The sequence below is a fragment of the Branchiostoma floridae genome, chromosome 4 (assembly GCF_000003815.2).
Source record: "Branchiostoma floridae strain S238N-H82 chromosome 4, Bfl_VNyyK, whole genome shotgun sequence".
NCBI lineage: Eukaryota > Metazoa > Chordata > Leptocardii > Amphioxiformes > Branchiostomatidae > Branchiostoma > Branchiostoma floridae.
In genome coordinates, this window is record NC_049982.1 from 18492636 (window position 1) to 18519279 (window position 26644).

General features: G+C 40.9%; 2 protein-coding genes across 8 annotated transcripts in view; both read right to left on the reverse strand.

Moving 5' to 3' along the window:
• LOC118414029 (homeodomain-interacting protein kinase 2-like) overlaps positions 1 to 11108 on the reverse strand; it is a 28281-nt gene extending 17173 nt beyond the window's left edge. For all 3 annotated transcript variants that reach the window (XM_035817767.1, XM_035817766.1, XM_035817765.1), the window contains exons 1-2: positions 10757 to 11108; positions 1850 to 2810 (exon numbers count right to left, since the gene is read on the reverse strand). In XM_035817767.1, coding sequence (XP_035673660.1) covers positions 1850 to 2808 — 959 coding nt within the window. In that variant the 5' untranslated portion in view covers positions 2809 to 2810; positions 10757 to 11108. The remainder of the gene's footprint in view (positions 1 to 1849; positions 2811 to 10756) is intronic.
• A 986-nt stretch (positions 11109 to 12094) lies between these two features.
• Positions 12095 to 26014, reverse strand: LOC118414026 (histone-lysine N-methyltransferase SETDB1-B-like). Of its 5 annotated transcripts, none has more exons than XM_035817762.1 (25): positions 25822 to 26014; positions 25294 to 25506; positions 24269 to 24383; positions 23720 to 24071; positions 23353 to 23481; positions 22870 to 22984; positions 22423 to 22571; positions 22216 to 22302; positions 21672 to 21851; positions 21346 to 21451; positions 20494 to 21081; positions 20118 to 20337; positions 19459 to 19696; positions 18354 to 18485; positions 17857 to 17978; positions 17415 to 17519; positions 17063 to 17205; positions 16727 to 16820; positions 16336 to 16503; positions 15508 to 16088; positions 15189 to 15290; positions 14862 to 15038; positions 14417 to 14562; positions 14116 to 14204; positions 12095 to 13889 (listed from the first exon to the last, which is right to left on the reverse strand). In XM_035817762.1, the coding sequence occupies exons 2-25, from the start codon at positions 25463 to 25465 to the stop codon at positions 13772 to 13774; spliced, it is 4428 nt and encodes a 1475-aa protein (XP_035673655.1). In that variant the 5' UTR covers positions 25466 to 25506; positions 25822 to 26014; the 3' UTR covers positions 12095 to 13771. The 5 variants fall into 5 exon arrangements, with proteins under 5 accessions (XP_035673655.1, XP_035673653.1, XP_035673654.1 ...); XM_035817760.1 differs by having other exon boundaries at positions 16312 to 16503; positions 23720 to 24068; positions 25822 to 26013; XM_035817761.1 differs by having other exon boundaries at positions 16312 to 16503; positions 20494 to 21078; positions 25822 to 26013.
• Between the last annotated feature and the right edge of the window lie 630 nt (positions 26015 to 26644).

A 26644-nucleotide genomic window follows, 5' to 3' on the forward strand; every position in this document is an offset into this window, starting at 1 on the left:
GCCATGCCAAGGAAACTGTGACCAAACAAACTCACAGTGTCTCAATCAAAGGTGGGAAAATGCTTCAATTGCCCGGATGAGCCCACACTAATGACAGGGGAAGAACTAATCACCACGGCCTGATTATCTACTAGAGAGAGGACCTAGGGATTACAGAACTATTACAGTCAGGAAAACACACCAATCCTCCCAAGTCCCATGTTAGCTATTGACCTATTTACGTCTGAGGTATTATATGTTTTAGCATCTTAGTGGGAAGTCTTGCAGCAACTAGTCCCTGAATCTTTGTGAAAACTGGTCCAAAATTCCAACAATAATGTTTAGAAACAAGCATGTGACATAAATATGTGGTATGTAGTAAAGCTTGTCTAAAATATGAATGAATTATGAATCAATCATAGAAAAAAACACCAGTTTCATAATGCCATTGATACTGGATACTTACTTCACAAATATTTTGTCTCATTGAAAAGTTGATAATGATAGTCAAATGTGTTTTTTTAACAGATCTATTGTTTTCAGTTGGAGGTATTTTGCAGAATAATGACTTTTCTGGCAGTCTTCCTAATACTGAGGTGATGCAAAAAAAGCCGATCTTTCCCCTGCCTATTATAAACTTTTTTTTTCAACAACCAGAGCAGAACTTCCTACAGTAGCCAAGTGTAGATAACACAAATGTTGTTCCCTGCTTCAGAGCAGAAGCTAGTGAGCTGGGTTCAAGGAATAGGTAGAGGAAATGATCCCAAAACAAACATCCCCAGCTAAGCTCCTAAAGTTGGTAGAGTCCATCGGCCCAAACTGCGAAGCAATAATGGCTTGACTATACATGTACGTGGGGACTTTTCAATGGCAAGAAATCAACAAGCTTTTATGACTAGGGGTTGAGAAGAAGGTATGAAGCTTCACAGCCTCCATTCCTGTGGCATTCTTCATATTAATATTAAACAAACAGGCTTCTATATTTATATCTTGCACAATGTCATTGCAGAAACATGTCTTCAAAACTGCACTATAAAAGCAGACAGATGTCAGAGGTGTTTTTGTGAGTGGAGCAAACAATGTTTAAACAAGGACATTGCCATGAACTTGCTACTAAGGAGTCGACCTTTTCCTGGAAACACTGTTTAAAAATAAGCAGCAGGCATACCGGGGACTATATAAAGCAAGGTCACATAGTAACCTGGCCAAGCTGCCTGTATCATATCAGCCTACTTCCAGGATAGTCACCCCACCAGCTCCTACTCAGTAACCATTAATACAAGATTAGGAGGGTGGGCAGAGACTGCAGGCAGGTCCCATCTTTGGATGTTTTTGTTTCCTTTCTTTCAATGAGTCCTAGTGTCCTGTAACATTCATATTTCATTTTGATACTTGCTAAATCATAGTCATTTTAGGACCATAAGATCTCACATAATACCTTCCAATTTTTTCTGTTTTCATTAATGTTATCAACACATGTTATGATGTACTTTGTGACATATCAATAAAGACATACATATCGCAGCCCAGAAGAACCCACATGAAGAGACCAGGAGCCATGCTATGAGGGGCGAGGTAGTGGTAATTTTGAGCTTGAAAAATGATGGTCTTTGGTAGGTAGATTCAGACTGTTTGCTTCTATCACCCACCCCCACACTGCTGTGGGAGGATGATGTGTGCCAGAGGAGTGTGATGACGCAGGTGATAGAAGCAAACAAGCCATCAGCTTCCTGCATCAAAACTACATCCCATCACCATGGCACCCTGGAGGCTGCTAGGGCCTTTCTATCTCCAAACAGAGTTATTTGATTGCTGAAAATACACATCACATCTTCTACCTCTTCTGTAAAAGCGAAATGAAATGTCTCACCTGTAATATCTGGACTGCAGGTATGTGGAACACACAGCCTTGGAAACGTGACTGGCCGAACCAAAGTCAATGACCTTGACTCTGTACGGCTGCCGCACGGGGTCCACCAACATGATGTTCTCGGGCTTCAGGTCTGCGTGGATGAGACCGAGGCTCTTGAGTTTGAGGAGGGCGGTGAGAACCTGCTGCAGAACAGGACGGATGTACTTGAGAGGCATCGGGCTGAACTTGCTCTGTTTGAGGAAGTCGTACAGGTTCTGTTCCAGCATCTCGAAGACCAGGCATGTGTGGTTCTTGTGCTGGAAGCACTCGTACGCCCGCACAAAGTTGAACTCGTCGGCATTCTCCGCACTCAATCTCGCCAGGATGCTAACCTCGATCTGCCCCTGCCGCGCATACGACGGGTGATTCTTCAGGATCTTGATCGCAACAATCTCGTTTGTTCCCCGCTTCCAACATTTTACCACCTGCCCGAACGTCCCGCGTCCTAGGAACTCCAGCACTTCGTACCGATTGGTCAGGGAACAAATCACTTCATGTTGCACCAGGTTGTAGTCACCCTCATTGTTCGAGGAGCTATTCTTTGAGGAATTCGTGGTGGTCGTGGTTACCGTATTGCCACTGGCGTTGTGATGTGAGGTGTCGAGGTGAGTTACGTTGTCCAGCTCTTCGCTCTTCCGCTTGAGGCCACACTTCTGGTAGGTGTCCAGAAGCTTGATAGTGGAGGCTCGCACAAAGTTCTGGTTGGCATGGAGCGTGCTGGCATTGTTAGCGCTGACGGCCGCCACATTTGCGTTCCGCAAATTGGCATTGAGGGTCTGGAGGGGGGCTATCGACGCCGTGATGGTAGCTGTGCTAATGGGGATCCCATGGTCAGGACGGTCGACTCGTAGCTTCTTACAACTGCTGAAGGCACTGGAGTGATGAGAACCAAGATGGTACACTCCTTGTGAGGACATTCCTACAAGAGAAAAAAACAATCGTTAATCAACCATCATGCCCTTTATGTAACACACAAATGGCCTTTGAGAAGATAATTCCTAACTATAGGAAAACATAATTTGACTTACACCTCAAGAGCATATTGTCTTAAGACTCTGATAATGAATTACAGTATATAACGGGAGGGGGCCATACTTCGACAGCAGTTCTAGGTGGATACACATGGCTTTTGTCATTGTACATTTTACAGTGAACTCATCAAAAACAAGTTAAGATCTTGTATACATCCATATAACTGTGATTGAAGCTGTACAGATATATATTTTATTTAACGGTACTGTTCCGCACTGTACTTTGACAGCACACGAAACTTATGGCAAGTTTTCGGCTTGCGTCCTAGCAGAACGTTTCAACACAAAAAAGGGGTCCAAACACCGACATAGTAAAAACCAGACCATCGCCGTGCATTTTTAAACATCTTATAGTTATACAAATAGAATAGCATTAAAAGTTTTCATTATTATTTTTTTGTACCAAATATTGGTCATATTTTGTATTACGCGACTTATTCAAATACGGGGTGTTCAATTGTTAACCTCTCACGGTAAGACCAACTTGCCGCAAAACGGCAACGCATTGTTTATGTTGGACTGTGATGGCATTTTCGCTTTTTGGCTTCCTTGATTGCCTTTTCATCCTGTCTTTTGGCAGCAGCAATGGCTACAAGATTTTTTAGTCGGTAGGGATCGATTTTTCTTGAATGTTTGTCGCTCTATAGACGGGTTGACTAAGTTCATTGTGTTGAGCATCGCTCGCCCGCCTTCGTGCGTGATAGTAAAATGGCGGGACCCCGACAGCGGTGAACATTGTGGCATCATTTTAGCTCCGTTTATCCAACCCAGTTAAAGGCAAGACACGTATTATTTTTCGGAAGGCTAATAAACATCATTTCTATGTGTGGTGGTATTTTTTTCACATGTCGTATTTTGCGAAGAATTATTCAAGAGTTTCCCGGGCCATGGTCTCGATACGTTCGCTCGTCAACTTGTACGGAAGGCGTCAATCGTTATCTGTGGGACTTGCTAACTTCGACACATACCCCGTCTTTGTAGTTATTTACAACAAGTTTTAGTCTACAGCTAGTTGTACTTCTCTTGTGCAGGCATCTATGCATTTCTCTGCAACAATGATTTTTAAAACCTGAGGAAATTTGGACCCCTGTCGAAGTATGGCCCCCTCCCGTTACTAACCTTAATATGTAACAGATCAAGACAAAATTTTTCTGGAAACACATGAGCTAGAATCTACTGTCCCTTCCTTACTGTAATCTTCTCCAGCTGAAGAAACCTGTTATCTGCCTATAAATTATGATTCACTTAGAGTTAGATCTAAAAGTATTGTCTCATTAACCTGTAATACGATGGGAGATTACAAGAAACATGAATTTCAAATCTTTAATCATAGCCTGCTTGGCTTCCAGCGTGCAAAATTACATGACATTGTAACAAATTTCCATTCCCTATGTTGGATTTTAAACACCTTCCTTTCTTCGGTAGCCTCAAGTAACAGTAAAAGGATCTGTTTGCTGGTTTATCACACGTCTTACACAAGGAATTTGTCCTATGACAAAATGCTAGATGCTGGGACGAGAATGGGTGGGGTCAATGCCCCACTGATTGAGCCGCTGGATATACCAGCTCACCCAGCAGATTATGGCCTCTAGCCCTTCCTTTCCACATACCTCACAAGGAGAACACCAAATCCTGCTACCTCCACCCATCAGGGAACAAGGTACACAACAAATTAACATCAAACATACTGACTGCTCGGCCTATTAGTCTAGATACTGGGACAGGCAAGTTAGGTCAATAACCTGCCAACAAATTCAGCCAGAGACAAACTAGAGTTAACAGGCAGCCTTTATCGCTCAGCCATGGCTAAGGCTATACCAGCAGAAATTAGGTACTGCATATTGTTGTTGTCAATCAGGCTACAGAGCATCCAAGAGCATGAAAACATCCTAATAATCTAGGACACAGCTTTATTTGGGCTTGGTGATATAGGAAATCTATGTGTACTCCCAAACAAAGTGATAAGGCCATTCCAAGACAGTTTACGAATGCTTTCCCTTTCCATTTTTCTATTGAGGATATCAGTTATACTGGACATATGGCTGCAGCCAGGTTTCATACTACCGGTATGTCCATAATTCTAGTTCCAATAAATATACAATAAAGCCAAATGGCAGTCATCTGTGACATAATGTGCATAACATGACTTTGGCCATTACATGGAATAATTTCCACAATTTGGGTAATGTTCTTCATCTGGGTTCTCCTTTACTTCAAAAAAGAAGAAAGAAAAACCAGTCGCTCTGATTGCTTGATGTCTTTTGATGATGATGTATTCACGACCAGAACAAAGAACAGATAAAAACTCTTCAAACATTGTTATGGATATTTTTCCATGGTTTTTCTTGGTGTTTACCTGGCAAAAATACCATACTGCAAAATCAGGTAATTTAGACAGGGTTAGGCTTCTTTCTTGCTATGATTAATGTTGGATTATTTGACAGGGCATCACAGAAATCTTTAATGAATGTCCTTTTTTTTTCAAAATAACCGTTAACTAAATTTTCATCAAACCAGAACAAAATTGACAAATTTAATCTTAAAGTTGACACATTAACCAAACATTCGCATGTACCAGTCCTGTACTTCATGCACCTTAGTAGACATGGTGACAAAATATTTTCACATTTCTAAGGATGACACACAGAGCACAATGGCCTTTGGGACTGTCTGGACATGAAAGTTGAAAGCTACGTGCAATATGGGAAACATTACAGGATGGGGCTACGTGCAGACCAGCATATGCAACTGACATATCAAAAGGCTTCATGCATTCATGACTATTCCATTCACAATTGATCAAAGGGTACATAAGTAAAATTTTCGGAGGAAAACGTTGGAAATACATTTTGTATATCTGTGGATTAAAAAAATCAATTCGGGAAGGAATTATCAATTTTTTTTCAAAATGCCCCATCTTAGATCTGAACAAGTAGAAGCAATTAGAGAATCTGTTAATGATGATGATAATGATGATAAAAATATAATGATGATGATAACACCTGCCACTTTTTACAATTTCTCAGAGTCTATCGGGAACAGGATAATACATACTGTTTGACCAAGTTTGTTTTCAAATATACCACCTGTAAATTGTTAAGTCCAAGGGCAATGTAGATCTACAATGTATGTGAATAATGGCAGAGAAATCGTAATTCTGCCACGATAATCCAAACAATCATGAACAAATAGAGCCAATTTCTTCTACCATTTAACAAAGTGGGTAATCATGTTCCCATCTGTCAGCTAGAAAGCATGATGAGTCTTGGGTAGCTGTCATTCGTCTTTCTATTTCTGCTGGGCAAATTTTACACAATTTTCCTTATTATACACACATAATGAACAAGGTAATGACAAAATCGTCCATTCGTTCTGGCACTCTATGTGTACCCATTTAATCACAATTTGGTGTGTTTTTGATAAGAGGAAATTGTTTTCAGGCAGATTTTCCAAGAACAGCCAGAAAATGATTCAAGAACCAGAAAATATATATTGTATACTTGACGCTTGACATAAAATGTAAATGAAAATATCTGTGCTGTATCAAAATGTAGTACAGTACATACAAAAGATATGAGTTTCTTGTATGTTTCTTGAAGTTATTGTCAGGGCACAAATTAATCAACCCTCTTTATTCCCCACCCCCCTTAATTTCACTACTTAATGAAATACCTTAGCAAACAATATTGTTACATTTGGGAACGGGTTTTCTGCGCGTGGAGCATATGCGTGTGCGCGTGAAAAATTTGTGCGTGAAAAATAAAGTTCCTGAAATATGTCAGAAAATGTGCAGCAAGGAATTCTAAGGCAGAAAAATTTGAACCTACATGATATAATTTCCCATCTGTTATCTGAATTTTGGGTTTGAAAAAACCCTAAATTTTAGATCCCTTGGGAATAGGTTAATTTGCATATTTTGAACATTTCAAAATCACCTAAATTTGACAGAAATACAAGGAAAAATTACTCATATGAGGTTTTATATTGTAAAATGTAACAATTTGAGGCTTTTCTCCATTTTAGAAGCTTCATTTTCTCTTTTTTGAAGAAGATTGTTTCACGCGCAAATTTCAAACTTTTTTGCGCGTGAAAACTTAACATTTAAAAATCACTTTAAAATCACTAAGATCAAGATTTTGTACTCAATAATGCAACAATATGATACTTAATTCCATTTTGTGCCATCTTGTTTGAGCTTTTAAGTATAAAACTGCAGAAACTTTTTTAATCCCTTGGGAATTCGTACTTTCCCAGAACTATCGTAGAGTGGAACTTGTTATCACCAAGTACAGTAGGGGCATCTTCTCTTGGTAGTTTTAAAGAACGCTTGCAGATAGATGTGCAAAAGTTAGGGGTAACGAGTCGTTCGGTGTAATATAACCAGCTGCTGCCGCGCCGCGTGCCTGCAAAGCTGGTGTGTTACGCCGAACGGCGGTTATACCGGCTATATAGATACAGATACAGATACAGAATCAGCTAATTTGCATATTGTCACGCGCAGATTTTTCACGCGCAACTTTTCACGCGCAACTTTTTCACGCGCACAAAACCCCATCCCTTACATTTTTGCTGGTCGGCTTTTTGAAACCTCCTCATTATGATAACGTAATACGGTATACATTAGTAAAACTTTAAAAGCATATGACTTCATTGAACTTGCTGTTATCAACAACAATAACTGGCCAACATTTCTGTACCATGCCGTACCTTGTCAATTACTTTGGGATATAGATAACTTTCCACAATTCCAGTGGTGGCTATTAATTATGGAGACACCTATTGCAGCTGTATTCATAAGTGTTATGATCTGGCACTCCAATACCAACGCTTCTCACGATGTGACAGTCACAAATATCATGTTTGCAGTCACTCACAGCTCCTTTATATAACAACAGGTCACAATGTCACAAGTTTTCTTCTGACCTTTGAACCCAATAAGACTGTTGGTGAGCACAACAAAATATAACAACAGTCACTATAGTTACAGTGGAGGTGTTGAAAAACTTTTGATAACAGCTGTAGAATTATTCTGTCTTGGCTTCACTTCAACCTTTGCTATGAGTCATATGACTATGACAGTAAAAATGCAGCAATATGGTACTTAGTCATGATTGTATGAAATAACCGGCTTTTAAGTTCTGGCACTCATACAGTAATAACGTTGATATAGAAGGAGCAAATAAGTTAGTCCAAGAAGAATTATGTAATGAATTTCTTCAATACATATATCGAAAATAAATCTTATAAGTTTAGAGAATACTTTTTTGGTACGAAGGCACTCCCATAGGAGAGGTAATATTGCCTGCAGACAATACAGGAAAGGTTAGGTTGTTTGTCACTGTTCCTCCACCCTAATTTGTCACATATTAACACCAGGAGGGGTACCTCCCAGGGAAGGGTCATAAGAAATGTTGTCTGCTCCAGACAATGCAGAACAGCACCTTTTCATGCAGTTGGAAAGCAAGAAAATCAGCACTTCACAAAACCATGCATTACGGGGTCTTCAAAATAAATGCTGAAGCAAATCCTCATCTAATGCTAAGATTACAAACGAGCTCATGTGCCATAAAAGTATTACTACCTTCCAAAGTATTACTACCCTCCAAAAAAGTAAGTGGGGTTCAATCACAATCGACATTGCAATACCCAGTTTGTCTGGGGATCTTTTGGTACGGAATGCACCAAAGTGTCTGTATTTGGGGCTCCGTCCTATACGGCCCCTATGGAGAAAAGGGACTGAGTGGCAGCCCATTTACACCAGAAGCTTTCCTGCAGCAGCTGCAAAGGAACCCCACTAACCTGCCGTAAATATTCACACAGAAAAATATCTGCTTCAATTTGCACTAAAATGGATGCTTTAAATCATGGCACTCTTAAAAATTAACTATGGCATAGTCAATTCTAGAAGAACAAGGTATTCCTCACATAAAATAGTCACTTTATTATAGTGCATATATTCTCACCATAGATAATCGTAGTGATTCTATAAGATAGAAGCAAATAATGATAGTCGATAGATGCACATTCTTTCTGTTCTGAAATAATCACATCCTCAGTAGACACAAATGTCACAATCAGAAAATGTCTCACAAATTCATTGTTGCCTTTGGTGCTTGATTTTCAATCAGTTTGCATGATCACAACCTAGAAAGCTAGGATGATATTACATCACCTCTAACCTTCTTATGAGCGTAGAAACGAGTAACACAGTAGCAGGAAGACGCTGTTATTAGGGCCGAAGATGGGGTCTTTTATCAAACTCCAAAGATTGAAGTTGAACCTTCCCTTCTCTTTACATGTACTAATCACAGCTGACATGCCTCTGATCACCGAAAATTGCCAAATGGCTATTCAGCCCATGTCTTGTCTCTGGAAGGCTGACCACCAAGCAGTCTTTATAATCAACCCATAACTTACAGTGTGAAATCACTGACCACAACTACCAATGCCTACACAATCAGACTGTGTTGCACTGGTGTATCAGCCTGATCATTTAAAATCCTATCATCAAACAATAGCTAATACATTAACAAATGGTGGCTTCCAGGACATAGTCCAATGATTTTTCTCTGGCATATTAGCACAATGAAATGAAACATAACCTAAAGTCAAAGTAATTCTACAAACAATACTGGACATGTGAAGAATACGATATATCACATGTGTGCAAATTATCTCCCTCCGCAAATTTTCACCTTTTTTCAAGATACAAATAGTGAAATAAAGGGGTGGAATTTTGATCCAATTTCTACTGTATTAGGCTGGTGATTCCCAAAGTGCAAGCAATTTTATCTTACCAAGAGTTTATTTGTATGCTGATACAGATAGTTTGTGCTGATGTCCTTCATACATTTATGTTGTTTTCCATTTATCATTTGTTTTCCATTTATCATCCCCAAATTCTTCTAACAAATGGCTTCCCCTAGGAGATTCAATCTCTTCAGAATTTAAACCTGATGAAATTGAGAGGCAGGGTGATGTCACTCTCTGACTTTGACTCTAGTCAGATGTGATCGTAAAAGATAGGAAATAATTATAGAACTGGGAGGTCCAAAAATAGGGGTGACATAATCCAACTTATGCATGACTACCCTCACATCTGCAAGTCTAAACATACAGACAGAACATTTTATTCATATTCAGGCGCAATCCCTGCTATGGATGTGTTTCAAGTTACGTTCATTTGCAATTATTTTTGTTGGTTTTCAAACGCCAGGAAACGATCATGGTGTGGCACAGTGTTGGACAAATTCCTTTCCTCTAGCTAGCTGCCTGGCCCAGTGAGTGACAGTCAGGTCATGATGACTTCACCAATTTGTTAATTTGCGAACACCATGACAACTTGTCAGTTTCATGGAAAACTTACATTATCCGATTATATGCTATATGGTAGGATGGTAGTCTGTCTGTGTGTAGGCAGACAGCAGGGCGGAATCAAATCGAGGAAAAAAAGTAGGCCATCTGCAAAATGTGTGCGTCATTCCTGCCCCCCTCCCACACCGAGTAGCGCATATTTTCTCCTCCAGACTTGGGGCTCCCAGATTGTACAATATGCCAGAGCAGACGGCACATACTGTGGCAACATTCTGCCAATGGAGTCTTCGTTATGTGTAAGATAAAGTTATGGTGATCAGATGAGAAGTGAGTCGGTATTCTTGCGCAATACTGCCGTTCCGTGTCTCCGTGCAAAACAACACGCTCTCTGGGAAGCCTCACAAACAACTTCTGTCATCAGCACAAGTTTTCCCGATTTTCCCGAACCTGACATTCAACCTCCAACAAATTTAACAGACAATCTATGATGCCCAGAGGGAAAATAGTCAACAGATCTTACCTTCCAAAGGCGGTCCAGAGCTTGGGCATTATTTGTGTGCCCAGGAAAGCTGATATTTGCAGGACTGTTGAGTGTGAGGACAATAGCCCCTCGACGGTCCGACCCAGCAAGATGGTGGTTTCCGCGCGAGAAAAGTCACTCCTTTTTCCGCCCGTTCTGTTCTTAGTATCCCGTTCCGAGGTTTCCTGTCCTCTCCTTGTGTTTCCCCCTTCCTTTGGCAGTACGATTTCGGAATAACATACAAGTGTACCCCCTAAAAACGGCTCACAGAGCCCGAATTCCTCAGTCCAGCCTTCTTTGCAACATGTCTGCTTGCAATGGGCACACTTCCCCCAACCTACTTAGCATACCTGACGTCACCATCTCGATGGTATTTTCTCGATTAGTCAACCAATCAACGAGCGCGACCTACTTGATGCTGCAAAGTGATTGGTTGAAAGGACTAGGTCTCCTAATCTAATTACCTAACTGACCAATGGCAGTCCTGGATCCCTGGCTTGTCTCCGTTTGTTTGCAACATCAGACCATCGGACAAAGTTGCTAAGTTCGGATCTAATTTCTATTCAAATGGTGGTCGAAAGGCGGGAGTTTTGGCGACGGCGTTTGAGTCATAACAAGAAGGAATGAATCAGGCAACGATTTTACTCTCAGGGAAATTACATCATTTGCTCTCCTATTACATAATAATTAATACTTTGTGAGGTTTTGGTTGTCTGGTCAATGATGATCAAGATGAAAGGAGGATGTACGCAGAAGTCATCGTCGACCGCGTTGGACAACCAAGACTGGTGAATTCATGAAAAACCAAGACTGGTCCATTCATGAAAAACTGGTCAATTCATTAAAAACTCATTCTTAATGTTTTAACTAACGTTTAGGGCCAAGGCCTAAGCATACGAAATATACTGAAACGTGTTGCAATACTCACGCCTAAATCTTTCCTGCCTCCCTCCTACTGTCCAAGCAGTGGTTGCCTTGCTGTCTTCCTTGTTAACATATGTATTTGAAGTCAGGAGGTGGTATAGGGGTAACACTCTCCCGATTTATCTCTGCTTGGAGAGTACATCCCTGGGTCTCCCTCTCTATCCATCTTATCTCCAAGCATATCCATCTGGCCCTCTAGCTAGCTACTTTTTAAGCCGATTTGATACTGTCTTGTGGTCTGGTACCCAGCCATAATATAGCTCCAGAGTCCCATCTGTCGTCTCCGGACAGAAGAGACTTGGGAGCTACAATACGACTGGATACCAGGCTTACTGTCTTGCCCCCGATAGCTGTGTTCGGACATTAATATCTGTCCATCTTCAACTTAATTACAAAGGGATGACATAATGACATAAAATCTTTGCATTTGAAAGTTTTTTTATTATTTCAAAATGTTTTAGTCCAACTTTCAACAACTGTACAGATAGTACAAAACTGTCATCAACAATATCAATGTATAAAATCGCATGTTAGTCGTTAAATGCATTGGAACATACAAAACTTAATGTAAACGTTACCATTCATATATGTGTCAGACTGTAAAAGCTATAATGGAGCACAATGTGCTGATCGATGCTCAGTCCAAACAATGGTACTACTACTAGTTCCAAAGCTAAGCACACTGATTGGTGCAGAGATCGATCTGGTTACCTTGGACCCATAAATCTCGAAACTGTACCTTCAAATATTACACAATATGGGCTGTACAACATTTAAAAAGTTTGAAATATCTTAAATCATAATATGTCACAATGATATGTTACAATATGTTTCAAAAAGCATTGATCCTCAGAGTAGGAATTCCTTTTCTACTGTGAAAATGATCTTCCTTCACCATATTGTAAGACTCTCTACAAAAGCATAGAAAAGGTTATGACCTGCTCTTCCAGGTGTATCAAATTAGCTATCAGCATTTTATTTGAATGTGAGGGTATACCTGATTGGAGAAGTTGGGGTTTCCAGGATGGTACCTTGCTCTGTATGCTGACTACTCGTGAGGGTAGTAATTGATACATTCATGTCAGTTTCAAAAGTGAATGCTAACTGGAAACTGCATGGCACTGACTGCAACCTGTTCATGGTTTGACTTTCTTGGAACTCATAAAATTTGATACAATACATTTATCAACTTATCCTGCCAGATGGGCAACTACAGAAATGTTACTCGGTTCAACCTAAGTTTATATAAAAAGAAAGTAAAATCCAATGAGGCTCCAGATTCAAATATGAGATGCTATGTAGTGACAACATTTAACATTTCATTCATTTAATAGCTCCAAAAACAATGCAAGAAATAAAAAAAAGATGATTTGACATGAAATCCAAGTATGTTCACTGTTAATAATTCACAACTAGTTTCAGTTCAATATAAAAACAATAATTATATATGATTTAGTAGAATTAAAGATCAATGTCTTTTGTTTACAATCTAACAGCTGTTTAGAACATACTAAACGTTCTTCCTACACTAAGGTATACATGGATTGAATTTTCAACAACCACTGTCATCTTCTTCAGTATCAATAATGTCCAATCACTTTAGAAAGTTAACTCACAAGAGTTACAGACACGTGGTCTCATTGACACATGATCTTACCGATACATGACATCAGCAATTGGTCAAACATCAAATCTTTAATGACCTCATCTCTATTTAGTAAGACTGAAAAAGTGGTTATTGAAAATTTGATCGATGTACATCTTAATGTTGGAAGAATTGTACAAAAACTACTACATGTACCAACACAGATGAGTTCCTATGATAATTACACCCATGTGAATGTGTTGAAGATACCTGTATTGCCTTTATTCATTTATGCTGAATGAAGTTTTGGACCCACAACTAGTGCAAATATGCTTAAGGGGACAAAGCATCTACCATGTGGCACAAAGAAGTAGCAATCTTTTATGCTGCTTGAACTTTGTTTACTCAATAGTGTGCTCAAACTTCTTCTCGAGTGATGATAACAAAGGAAGTGGCCTCCTTCCACAGCAAAGGGCACAAACTTGCACCAGTGAACTGAACCCTCCTCACAGCAGCCTGCCTCGACATTCCTCCGACCCACAGTAGCAGTACAGCACCTTGCCTGCTACACTACCCACTTGGTAGTTGTAGTCCCAGGTCAGCTCGGTGCCTCCCCGGATGCGCCTGGGAAAACATACAGGAAAGTTCTGAACCAGCCCTCAACTTGTATTGTATTCAATAATGATCTGTAATATCAATGGTCTTGTTTACCAACAGCAATATTATCATCCAGTCAGTGGTATTAATCTGAACAGCATATGAACTACATTTGTACATGCAAGAAGTGGCAAGCCCTGTTTTTTTCATAGTCGTGTTCTACGGCAGAAGTTTCCCATTTAAAGTTACTTACTTGCTGGAGAAAAAGGCTACCCAGGGAAAGCGAAGGTCATGTGTGTCCACAAACACATTCTGTACGAACAGGTTTGGCGAGCAGCTATGCTGTGAAGAGGACAGAAATCAAGACGTCATCTTACAGAGTACACAAAGGAAGCTCCATACATTACAGGCAACTTACTAGGTCTACAAAAAATATGCATGCAGGTAGATGGAAGTAAACAGTCAAACAAATGTATCTTAAAGTATATAAAAGAAATTATCTTGGAGTTTGGAGTTCGTGATTGCATTCTGGTTTTAAACAAATTTTTACTTACATTGAGGTACCTGCCGCAGTTGCCTATGACCTTGGCATCCATGACATAACAATGTTCCTCTCCAAAATACTTCCTGGTGCTTCTGTCAGGTGAGGGCTGCAGTACTGCCACTGGCTGCTGGGTGTCATCTAGGACCGGGGCTGGGACTGTCACAATAAGCAAGGAGGATTTCCATTTCACTGCATCAGAGCTTATAGATAGATATGTACATGTCATGATAAACACTTAAACTGTGTTGTGGACCACAATCAACCACAACAACTTTGAGTTTGAGTAAATGAAGTGATTTTTATTTTTTGGGGATGTACATCCAAAAATCAAATAACAAAATCGATGAGGACATTACAATGTTTTGGAGAACTAAAAGCCTTACTCCACTGGCCATGACAGATATTTTTCTAACCCTCGACATAGATACAACACATTTCATTACACTAAGACTTACCTTCAAGTTGGTCTTTCTCCTTTTTCTTCTTCCCCTTGTCTGATGATGAGCCCTTCTCGCTGTCGGATGTTTCATCTCCACTGTCGACAGCGAGCGATGTTGCGCCAACAATCATCAGCTCACAACCCCCACTGGCTGGTTTAGGTTTGGACTCTTCAGACTCACTGGAGGAGGATGCTAAAAAGCATACAGAGTATAATGGTTTAATACATTACTACATTATGTAGATATGACACAAAGACATAACACACATAACAAGGGTACATGACTGCATTTACAAGAATTGTAGTGTAGTATTCATACAGCATATTCATGATCAAGACTTACCCTTTACAACAATCTTCTTCCTGTGTTTCCTCTTCAGTCCTACAATGCGGTCACCATCTATACGGTACCCATAGTGCCTCATTGGTGAACTACCGTCTTTGCCTGGGTGAGAGACATACAGTAGTTTTTCTTAGCAATAGTTTGCAGTAATTTTCTGACAATGCATTCTTAGTGTATATTCCAATGAACTTTTTCTTACATTTTCAGCTGGTATTTTTTAAAGGGTTTTTACACAAATTTTTCATGGAACTGTTTAAACTAGAATCTAGCCAACAAAACATTTGGCTTTTTATGAGCACTACTTCTCATTTCAAAATACCTTTCTTATCCTTCTCTTCTCCTTCTGTTTTTCCTGTTTTGTCTTGTACATCACCCTCTCTTCTTTCTGCTTTCCCCTCAATGGCCTCCTTCTCTTCTACAACTGGACATGCCATCCCATCATCCTTGCCAGAGTCTTTCTTTGCTCCCACTGTACCCTGCTGTCCTGGTGCTTTTTTGGGTGACAATTCCATAGAGACATTCATATCTTTTAAGGCATCTTGGAAGGAGCGATTAGTGTCTCCTTTCTTTTGTACTTCACGGTCTGGAGTCTTGCTGGTTCCATCTTTTGATTCAGAAAACTCCATTATATCAAAAATATTGTGCCTTTCTTGTTCATGCACGGATGATTCCTTCTTGGCTGGATTTGTATCCACTGATTGGCTTTGGTCTTCCTTATTTGGCTGTGGAAGGCCAGGCTTGCTGTCCTGTGATTGGTGTGTCTGCTTTGGAGTGTTTCTACCAGAGGAGGACCTACTCTCTGATTGGCTACCTGTGTCCCCTGATTTCTTTTCAGAGAGGTTCTTCTCTATCCAGGATTCCACTTTCTTGTCCGTGTCACATTTTTGAGGCTTCACAGACCTACAGATGGTTTAGAAATATTTCAAGATATGAATTGCTAATGGGAACTCTAAGTTTTCATCTTAAGTTCTTGTCCTCAGAAGAATTACAAACACAGACACCAAGACTTGCACAGACAGGAAAATGCAAAGACACCACAGACATCATGTCCTTGTGCATTATGGAATAGAAGCAGGAGAAATGGTTACAAAGACACACTGTTATTTGCCACTAAATCCCTCACCACTGGTCGGTAGTTTTCCCTGACCTGCCGGATGTTGACCCCCGGGACTCTCGGCGCAGGATGAGTTTGACAGCTCCGCTGGTGTCTCCTGGCTTGTCTGTGATGTCAGGTTTGTAGTCAGAGTCACTGCTGTTGTCCAGGTCAGGCTCAGGAGACGTGGAGGAGGTTATGGAGGGTTCCTCTGCAGAACTACTGCCGCAAAAGTAGTAGATTTAAAGGTCATCTGTATTCCAGGCAAAGACTGTTACTGTGTACTTCTCAAACATGCTTTTCCTGATGAACCATTTAATTTTAAAGACTTACTATGAATATACTACTGTTCAAGCATGATGTACATATAAGATACTTTTTCCCAGTTCAGCTTACCTCATGCTTTCAAAAGAAGGAAATAAACTTTTCTTGTCTTTTTCCTTACCTGTTGTCTGATTCGCTGTCAGAGTCATTCAAGTCACTCCCACTGCTGTCTGGAACATCGCTCTCGTAGCCTTCCTTAAACTTTTCAGCAATCTCTGTTGAAGTTACAGAACAAAAACATTACAGCAAATCCACATGAAAACAGTGCAAGTTGTAGAGTGCCATTCCTATCAGAAGTATCAGGCAAGCTAGAGCATACAATTGTTACAACTGACAGTTCAGTTCATCCTCAGTGAGGTGACACAAGTTTTTCTATCAAGAAGAAATCGAGGTGATCACGCAAGATGTTGGACTTGTGTGGTCGACATAAAACAAACAAGACTGTTTCTGTACTTACCAATGTGATCCAGCTCTGCCAGGTATTCATCACCGAACATGTTCCCCCCCTTGTTGGCTGTGTCCTCGTTTAGCAGCTGCCCTGCGTAGATACAGATGAATGCTCCCTGGGGGATGTCGTCCAAACATCGGATTCCCCATCCCCTGGTGGGTGAAGACAGCACAATGTGTTTAGCTGCAACTTTATAAAACACTTTGCTTTCTGTTCTTTCTTTTCTTTGAATACTATTCATCATTGTTGAGTATCATGAAACACTGGTACATAACATTACGGAAAATGATTAATGTTTTCTCTAACACAGGAATTTTCCATAGTGTCATGTAACATAGCATAGATATAAAAGCTCTTTTACCGTTTGGATGTCCGGAAAACCTGTAGTCGGAGACCTATGCCATTCTGAGCCACCCTGTTATAGCATTGTTTGCTACATTTGCATCTGGAGTTGCACTCATAGATCCTGGGAGTAACAGAGAAGCTTTCAAGTCAAAAAGTAATACACAGCAACAGAAAATCAATTTTGATATAAAGTCTCAATTTAATGAAAAAGCTTCAAATAGTGGTAATGTAAAGTTATCAGGTCCTGCCCCTGTAATTTGCTGTATTTTGCAACATATACGCAGTACATTCCTGTCACTCAAAAAGAAATCTTAGACAATATCTTGTCTCAATGTTTATAATGTCATTAGATCATTTTCTTGATTAAAGAATATCCAAATAAAGTTTCCAATATTGGACTTACTAGAATCACAAGGATCCAGCTATTGTATCTAACGTTATCAGCAGAAAGTCCGTACCCTGTAGGTAGCTGCTCCGTGAGCCTGCGGTACTCGTAGCCTGCATCAGGGTCCTCCTGGCCTCCGGGGCGCGACCGGTACGCCTGGATGGTCAGCTGGTGACAGGCACAGGTCTTCTTGTTCTGCAGTCAAACATAAGATAAAACAGTCATGAACAAACTACTGTAATTTTTTATTTGTTAACGGCAACTTAATTCTTGCAACTTTCACAGTCAACTGCTAAAATTTCACCATCACAAGTATTTAATCACTAACATTTGAGACAGTGATGCTTGTTCCCACCATTGAAAGTAAATGCAGTGAACTACTCTCTTTCTCCCAACTGCCTTATTAGATACAAACCACAATATTCAAAAGACTTACAGTAAACCAAAACTCAAATACAGATGTCACACATTGGCAGCAGAGTGCATCCACAGTTATCCCCTGTCGAGGGACTGGTAATGGGTACTTTGTAAGTACCATGCTATTAGGTACATATGCACAAGAACACAGACCTGACAGTTGTCGGTACAGTCACATGACACCAGGAAGTCAGGGTCCAGATTCAGCTCCACCCCTGGTGTGGGGAGACGCTGTTTGGTGTAACCAACATTGTCGGGATGTTCGTGGTTGATTTCATTAACACACTGTAAAAACAACATGAAATATAAGCTGCCATCCTGTTCATCAAGAAAACAGAAGTTTGAAGGAACAAGGAACCTTAAGTTACCGTATATTCTCGAATAAAGTACGCACCCCAATTAAAGTACGCACCCCTGATTTTGGACAAGTCTTAGACAGATCTTTGGGACTGAAAGGTAAAATGGAAAAACTCAAATAAAGTACGCACCCCTTCTCCACCAGTTTTGAACAGACCTTTAACTATATAAATTTGAATTTATGATGTTTTCCCCAGGTCATTTTGCATAAAATAACCTGGGTTTACACTGTCATTGTCTCTATAAACTTGTGAATTGCCTGCTGCAAATTATAAAAATCACTGAGAACTGGTAGAAGAAATCAGGCAAAACCAGTTGTACAAGTCAAAGTCACTAACTCAAAAGGATTGTATGCAAATGCCACTGTTAATATGTAAATCATGTTAAGACAATTTCTTTGTTTCATGTTTAGACAACTTCAAGACAACAACAATGTGTATGTTTTGAAACATTACTAGAAGTGTAGCTCCACCTTGCTTTATTTTAGGCTTTTCTTACCATTTATCTGTGCAGTAACCTCAAATAAAGTACGCGCCCCAACTTTGGCAACAACTTGTAGCACCTTTTCAATTTTGAAAAGTTAAAAAAGTGCGTACTTTATTCGAGAATATACGGTAGTTCATTTTCAACTCAATGAATAAAGCCTTTGATCTATCATTGAAAAGCCTAGTTTAGTTTATCTTGAAACTGTCACATTTCTTGAAAAGTTTGAACATACAGTGGCAACACAGCTTCCGAGAATACTCTCAGAAAAGGTTGTGATGATTTGTGATGTTCTAGCACCGATTTTTCCTTCACTTTCATTCCTGCCACTCTCCTATACAAACAAGCTTAGATACAACACAGGGAATCACTACTTCTTCCATTTAGATTGAGGTCACAACTTTTAAAGGCCACTCACAGAAATGGGAACATCTTCGTTGCCATTGGAGATGTCTGGAATCTTGACAAAGTATTTCTCCGGTCTCATGTTGTCCAGCATCACGTAAGGGTCAAAACAGAACTGGTCGATGGACAGGAAGTCAGTCTTGGTCTGCATCAGATACCAGGAGACATCCCGGACGTTCCGCACCATGCGAGCACACGGGGTCCGGTAGGACACATCTCGAGTGCCACCAGGGCGCTTCTTCCCAATGTACCTAGAGGTACAGATATAGACGTAACTGTGTATATGTACATGACAATGTTCCCAGTTTTCGCAGAGGCTACTTCACTGCAAATTTACAACCACCACGAGCATTTTTCCATGGCAGTAAGAGACTACAGTGGGGGTGCTACCGCAAACTTCAAACCACCGCGAAATGTCCTTTTCCCTGCTACCGTGAAATTAAATCCCCGCAAACTTAAATGGAGCTTGACATCAGGAATTGTCCCATTTTACGAATCAAAAAGTACATATATCATCTGCTTCATCTATTTCATATTGATCAAGCCAATGAGGCATCAAAAAAGGTTTCATTAATCTATGGAAAAAGATTCATCACAGATTTTTACCTGGTGGTGCTAGTATGGAGAAATGAGGTGTGGCCATAACTAAAAGATGTCCAAAGCTTGCCCTACCTCTCCCATTGGTACAAGATGGGCACTTTCAGGGGGTTGATGTGTGGCCACGCTCCCCGTCCTCTGTACTGGGCAGGATTGGCAGGACGGACATGACTGACACATGCCGGAGTGCATTGATGTGGACTGAACTTCACCATCTTGGGAGTGGGAACCTCCATAGGGTCAGTCTCTACTGTGATGTCCACAACACTGTCTTCGCTAGAACGGCTGTTAGAATCTGTAAAACATCAAACCAAATGATAGACATGAGAACGTTTTGTATTCATTTCTTCAACTTCAGATAGAATTGGTGACTTTGAAGTCATTTTCACAACAAATACATACTAGAAGTGTGTGTAGGAAAAGAAAATGGACAAAAGTTTTCTACACTCACCTCCCTCCTCCATCAACCTTTTCTGGAGGATACTTGCGATGTCTTTTCTGCCAACAGATGGGGGTACATACTGGTCAGGAAATGGCTTTTTTGACCTTGGGCCAGTACTTTTTCTTGCCACTTGCTTCTTTAGAGGCCTGTTTATTCTCTGAGCTGTGGTTGTGACTGGGGGCTGGGTGGTAGTAACTGTCTGTTTCACTGTGGTGGGAACCACATGTTTTACTACAGTGTTTGACTGCTGACTGGTCACTGTCTGTTTCACAGTAGTGTTTGACTGCTGGCTAGTCACAGTCTTTTTCTGCGTGGCACCAGCGATCTGAAACCAGGCCTCTCTGTTGGCAACAGGCCGCCCCATCCCCCCTCCACTGTTCTGAAGCTCACTGCTTGTGGATGGCACCAGTTTGGAACCAGCTTGCAGTTTTTCGATGTCTTCTGTAAGAAGTTTCTCAAAGGAAAGGCTGCTGGAGTCTACAGTGCTGGAGGAGCGCGGTGTGCTGCTGCGGGAGGGGGGCTTGGACTGACTGGCACTGGAGGCTGATGCAGAGGCTGGCTTCTTCTGTGCTGCACCTGTGGTCTTGCGTTTTGCTGCTGCAAATCAACAGAAGCATGCTTTTTATTTGAAATATTTTGAAATCCTTCTTGCGATATCATTGTTTGATTAGTTTCTAGGACAAAGTAAAAACAACGCCCACATCTCAATGCAACTATTGCACTATCGTCCTAAGGTGGTGTAACACTTCTGTGAAATTGAGGACAAAAATGCTACAGAAGTATGAAAATGTTTAACATGCAAAAGGTAAAGTAACTGTGCCATTCTCACCATAATAACTATCCAAAACAAAGTGTACCAACCTTCCTCCTCAGCACGTGTGTACTCGATATGTGGGCCTCGTGTTTTCCCCATGGTGTGGCTGCGGATGGACTTAGATCCCTCAGTCTGAGCCTGCTCCTGATGAGCCTGTGGAGGTACCATATCTTAGATAAGGCCTTGTCAGCATGGAATATGTATTTGATAAACTTAAAATCAAGGTATGTTGCAAGATGTACAAAGTAACGCAACTCCGATTACAATGAAATAAAATATCTACAAGACTATGGCAATGTTTTGGCTGCGGTAAAATTGAATATTTGGTCAGAAAATAAAAGTGGTTTGGTGTTGGCAGTAAAAATTGACTTACAAAAGCTTCATACAGCGGCCAGAGCCTTGTGGAACCTCGGTAGATCCATTCCGAGCGCTTGTCCGTGGGGTAATACATCTTGACCAGGCTCCCGTCCACAGAGTCTACCCGCGCATCCCACCACTGGCCGTTCCACTCCGTACGGATCTTCTGTCCCACCTTCACCTTTACCATGGCTCGCTACAGAAAACATGCATATGTCAGTATTTGCCAATTCAAGCATCCTCATGGACAGTATTCACAAAAGCAGCTGGCAACAATTTATCACACAAAATTCAAGCGTTTTTCAAATCTATCATTGGAGGATGTCTCCACGACAACAACCTTCGCTCTAAAATAGCGGAAAACAAACCTGCTAAATTTGGATTCTGAATAATTGAAATATAAACGCAAAGAAAACTATCTCACTATGTTGTAACTCATTTCAATAAGTAGCATTTGAGTTGATCCACATGAATTAAGAGTATAAGTTTCGTCAGGATTACCATCAACTGTGTCATTCTTTGTACACTATTTCCATTGCTCTCTATTTAAAGACACTCGCCTCGGGATATCCCTGTAAGTATTCTTTGATGAACTCCCTGGAGTTGGGGTGGACGTCCTCCCAAGCATTTGCACTAGGCTTGCACACCTACAGCAAAAGAGACGTGTAGAATGTTAATTTCCTGTTACAATTTGTTGTGACACTTTCCCATCAAGCTCCGAGGCTGCATGTGCTGCTACAGGTGCAATGAGATCAGTCTACCCCCACCTGGTGTATTTGGTCCCTTTTGAGGTAGGTTGCGAAGCCGTCATCGAAGAAGATGAGATAACGGGATCGGTTCATCTTGGACGGAAGCTCCGCCACGATCCCAGCGTACAGGTACTGGACAGAGTCCCCCTCCTCATCCACATACTGACCTGTAAGGCAGGGGAAGTCTGGCTTTTACAACAATACATCCAGGAACAAAAGACTGTGAGTGATTCTACCCATAATTACTATCCTGCACTTGGACACTTTTTCAAACTCAACAAAAAGGATCATGAAGAAAAAAAAATATTTGAAAAGCCATTCGTACTCTAAGTTCAATCAATACTGAAGACTACATTTCGGTTACAGCTCTACAATGTGCAACATACAAATGCAAATATCTACAAGAAGGTGGGACTCACTGACTCCTTGTCATTGCCATTGATTTTCTTATTCTTAGCAACCTACCCACAATCCTGCTGCCAGCATGGAGTACTCCCTGCCCCACTGTCTCGGAGAACGCGATGTGGTTTCCTGACAACAGGCCCTTCCCTTTCCCATCATACTTCACCTTGTACTTGATCTGCATAGAATGACAGTAACTGGTTATTCTTGAAAATATTTATGGACTTAAATATGTAAGTGCAATTTCATTCAAAATAATATAATATTTGGAATCTGACACATTCCAAAATTACTTTTATACCCACATACATGCATTTCATCACAAATTAGGACATGATCTCTATATCTACCACTTAACTTAAAACCAAATAGCATTATAAAAAAATAGATGCACACTATTGTGCTGAACTATGATAAAATTCAGAAGGTTACTATCCTTTGACAATCTTTACCACCAGCCTATTTAGAGTCAAAAGCTCCAACACCTGACTAAGTATTAAGATGACTATAAGTTTACTAAACAGCTGTTTGTGAAACTTTTCTCACCAGTCCCTTCTCATCAGGGACGATCTTGATGAGGGTACCCTGGTACCAGATGTCATCTTTTTTCTTCCCCATGAGTCTCATGCCCACAGCCAGCTCCACAGACACAGGGTCAGATGTTCCTGGAGCAACCTGCCAATGTAGACAAAACATTTCACACACATTTTGAACTTTACATTTGTTTGGCCTGCCATTCTTTAGCAACATCAAGGTACTTGTTCTCTGTAGAACAACTGTTTTGAGTTTTGTTTTTTGTCCCATTTTTTCTTTGTTGGCTTTACATCTAAGTACATGCCAGAACATTTAAGTGTCTATTTTTGTGTGTTTAAGTCTATGTAGCTTCGGTGCCAGTTGTAATATAAGAGCAAACCTGTGAGGGTGGTCCGACGTCAGCAGTCGACATTTTCACTACCTCTCTCTGGACCTGCTCCTCATTCTGGTCTGCTATTGGCTGTTCAGAGGATGTTCCTGACTCCTGATTGGTTGTTGGTACTGAGCTCTCAGTCTGGGGTGGTTGGGGTGCTGTAGGAACAGTCTCCTCCTCAGTCGCTGCCTGTGGAGTGGACGGCAGCTCAGACTGGTGTTCCTGTTCTTGTCTCTGTTGTGCTTGTTGCTGTGGTTGCTGTAGTTGTTGTTGTTGTGTAGCTGGCCCCTCTGATACCACCATGACCTCATCATCCTCAGCTGTCAGATCCACCATCTCTTCAGGGCTCCCAGTCCTGCTGGGGCATAGACAACTCATGTCACTCATGGGTAGTCATGTCATCCAACATAAGGTACATTGGGTTTTAAAGAATAGTGGCAATGCTAAATCTTAACACATTTAAGACTTTGATCTCACCATGTTTAAGACAGAACAGAGGAGTGTTACACTGTGGTTTTTCTGTCACAATGGATGGATGGCCCTTGACATACAAACCTGTTGTGTTCCATCCAGTCGTTGAACCATGTCTGCTGCCATGCCAGGTTCTCCCCGGCCACGCCCAGCAGTCGCTCTGACTCCCTGAACACATCCTGGATACGGGCCTGCTGATCTGGAGGAGCACAGTTATCAACTTCAAATAAAAGTTATGTTGTTTTGTGTGTGTGTGTGTACATGTATGTATGTGTGGCTTTTCCCTTCTTCTTCCTCTTTCTTTTAAGACTACCAACTTCAACATGCTAAAGATTCTGTATCCTATATGTGTATATACCGACTGTAAGGCTTGCACTATTGCATACTGGGGCATGACCCTACCCTTTTTGAAAGGCGTGGTACGTGGGGTGTTGCTCTCCCAAACACTGGACCTCCGTTTAACGTTCTATCCGAGGGATGGCCATATCCGAAGCAAGGTACTCATTTTCACTTGAGTGAAGTGCTTTTCCCAATGGCAATAAATTGGTGGCACAGCAGGATTCGAAGTTGAGAACCGTCGGTCCTGAGCCAAACACACTAGTACTGACGCTTCACCATGCGATCCCACTTTTAGTCTGTTTGTGAACACTTTGCAGCATAACTGGAGAAGTTGATGGATTTTTAAGATATTTGGCAACAATCCTTTGCCTGTGTTACATTCTTTACAGGTAAAGAACTTAAATATAACATTATATACAGAAATCTATACATAGAGCATGCTAGGGAGAAAATAAAAGTGGCCTAGCTACATTACCCAGTGTGTGACAACAGAAAAAAAAGGCTGCATCCAAAGCCATTCCCAGAAACAACAGCCCACAATAAGCCATTTGACAGAGATCAGAATGCATGTGTGGTGACAAGAATTTACATAATATGTCACAGGTAAAAGCCCGTCTGGACGTTGCAAAGTGAAACAATGGTCGAGACAAAGAGACTGTTTACTTTTTCGAGGATATACATTTGACATATTTATGATATTACCTGAAATTTCTGTCGCCCCACATGCATTCTGACCTCTGTGAAAGGGCTTACTGGTATATCAATCTCACCTTCCAGGCTTCCCAGGTCCCTCTCTATGGCTGCCATCCCAGGTGGCAGACCCTCCACCCACCCACTACTCTCCAGCTTCTCATTCACCAGCCCGGAGATGATGTCATCCAGGTTCTCATAAAAATTCTCATCTGACATCTCTATCCCCTCCGCATCTCCATCTGTTGCCATGGTGACCAACAGGTGTGTGGATGTACAGCAGGACTTTAAATCTACAAATAGAGGACATGTTTTAACCCACAATGCATAACGCAAACCAAGGACTCATCATTCTGATTTCCAACATGAGTAAAAAATAACAACGAGAAAGTAGGTCAATAAAGTCAGGTGCATATTCATAATTTTCTTCACGTAAGCTTGGAAGTTAGATTGTGATTTTATAATTTCATAAAACTTTTTATAGATAGTATCTAACGCTATTAAAACACACTACAGAGACTCAACTTGACATGTAAACACATGCACACATCCACACAACAAAGCCGAGAGTGGGAGGGGGGCGAAATGTTAGCTGTGATCAACAATACCTGTTGCACACGTTAATTTATGAACTGCGATCCAGTGGCTTTGTCTTCCAGCACTGAAGTCACACTTTTCAGACTACATTACATTAATACTCGTCCATAATTGAACACTTAAATCAGACAGAAGTAGGCGGCGCGCGACGATACAGCCTGGCCTTTTATTTCGACGACGACATCAGAACGCATTTCAGAAAGAATAGAAAGACTAGCGTCATAGCTCCAAATAAATAGAAATTGAACACGAAAGCACAGAACCAACTTAACACGTCTTAAAAATCATAAGATACTTCCGAAGATATCATGAAATACTAATTAGCCGTGTAGTACTTTAAACATTTTCTTAACGTTTGTTGGCATTCTGAAAGAGATCGAGAGAGAGAGAGAAAGGCTGGAAGCGCTACCATGCGATTGATAGAAATATTGCATCATCATGATCACAAGGCATCCTAACTTGATGGGGTCGCGTGGCCTAAAAGTTACGACGTGTTTGATCAGAGGTACCGGGTTCAAATCCTGTCATGTCATCGATCTTGTGCCATTGGGTGAGGCACTTAACGCGGTTTTCCTCACTTCAATTAGGTGGAAATGAGTACCAAACTGTTAACGCTAGTTCACCTTTCCGTTGGGTAACCTAGATTCGTTGTTTTAAAAAGCTAAGTATTCAGAGATTTCAGGTCAACAACGTGGGTTTCGAATGTCAACATTTTCAAGATATTGCAATGTAAAACTACCTTCCCTCGACATAACGATCCCCAAATACCCTATTTTTATGTACAATGGATATAGGTTACCCTACGGATAAAGGTGAACTAACGTTAACGTTAGG

Bases quoted from the DNA above. Each gene is read 5' to 3' on its own strand.
- LOC118414026 (XM_035817758.1), bottom strand. From the start codon at position 25,465: ATGGCAACAGATGGAGATGCGGAGGGGATAGAGATGTCAGATGAGAAT. The intron at 22,303-22,422 runs GTGGGGGTAGAC...CTTTTGCTGTAG, and splicing joins AAAGGGACCAAATACACCAG to GTGTGCAAGCCTAGTGCAAA. The intron at 17,520-17,856 runs GTACGGACTTTC...TGTTACTCCCAG, and splicing joins ACGGAGCAGCTACCTACAGG to GATCTATGAGTGCAACTCCA.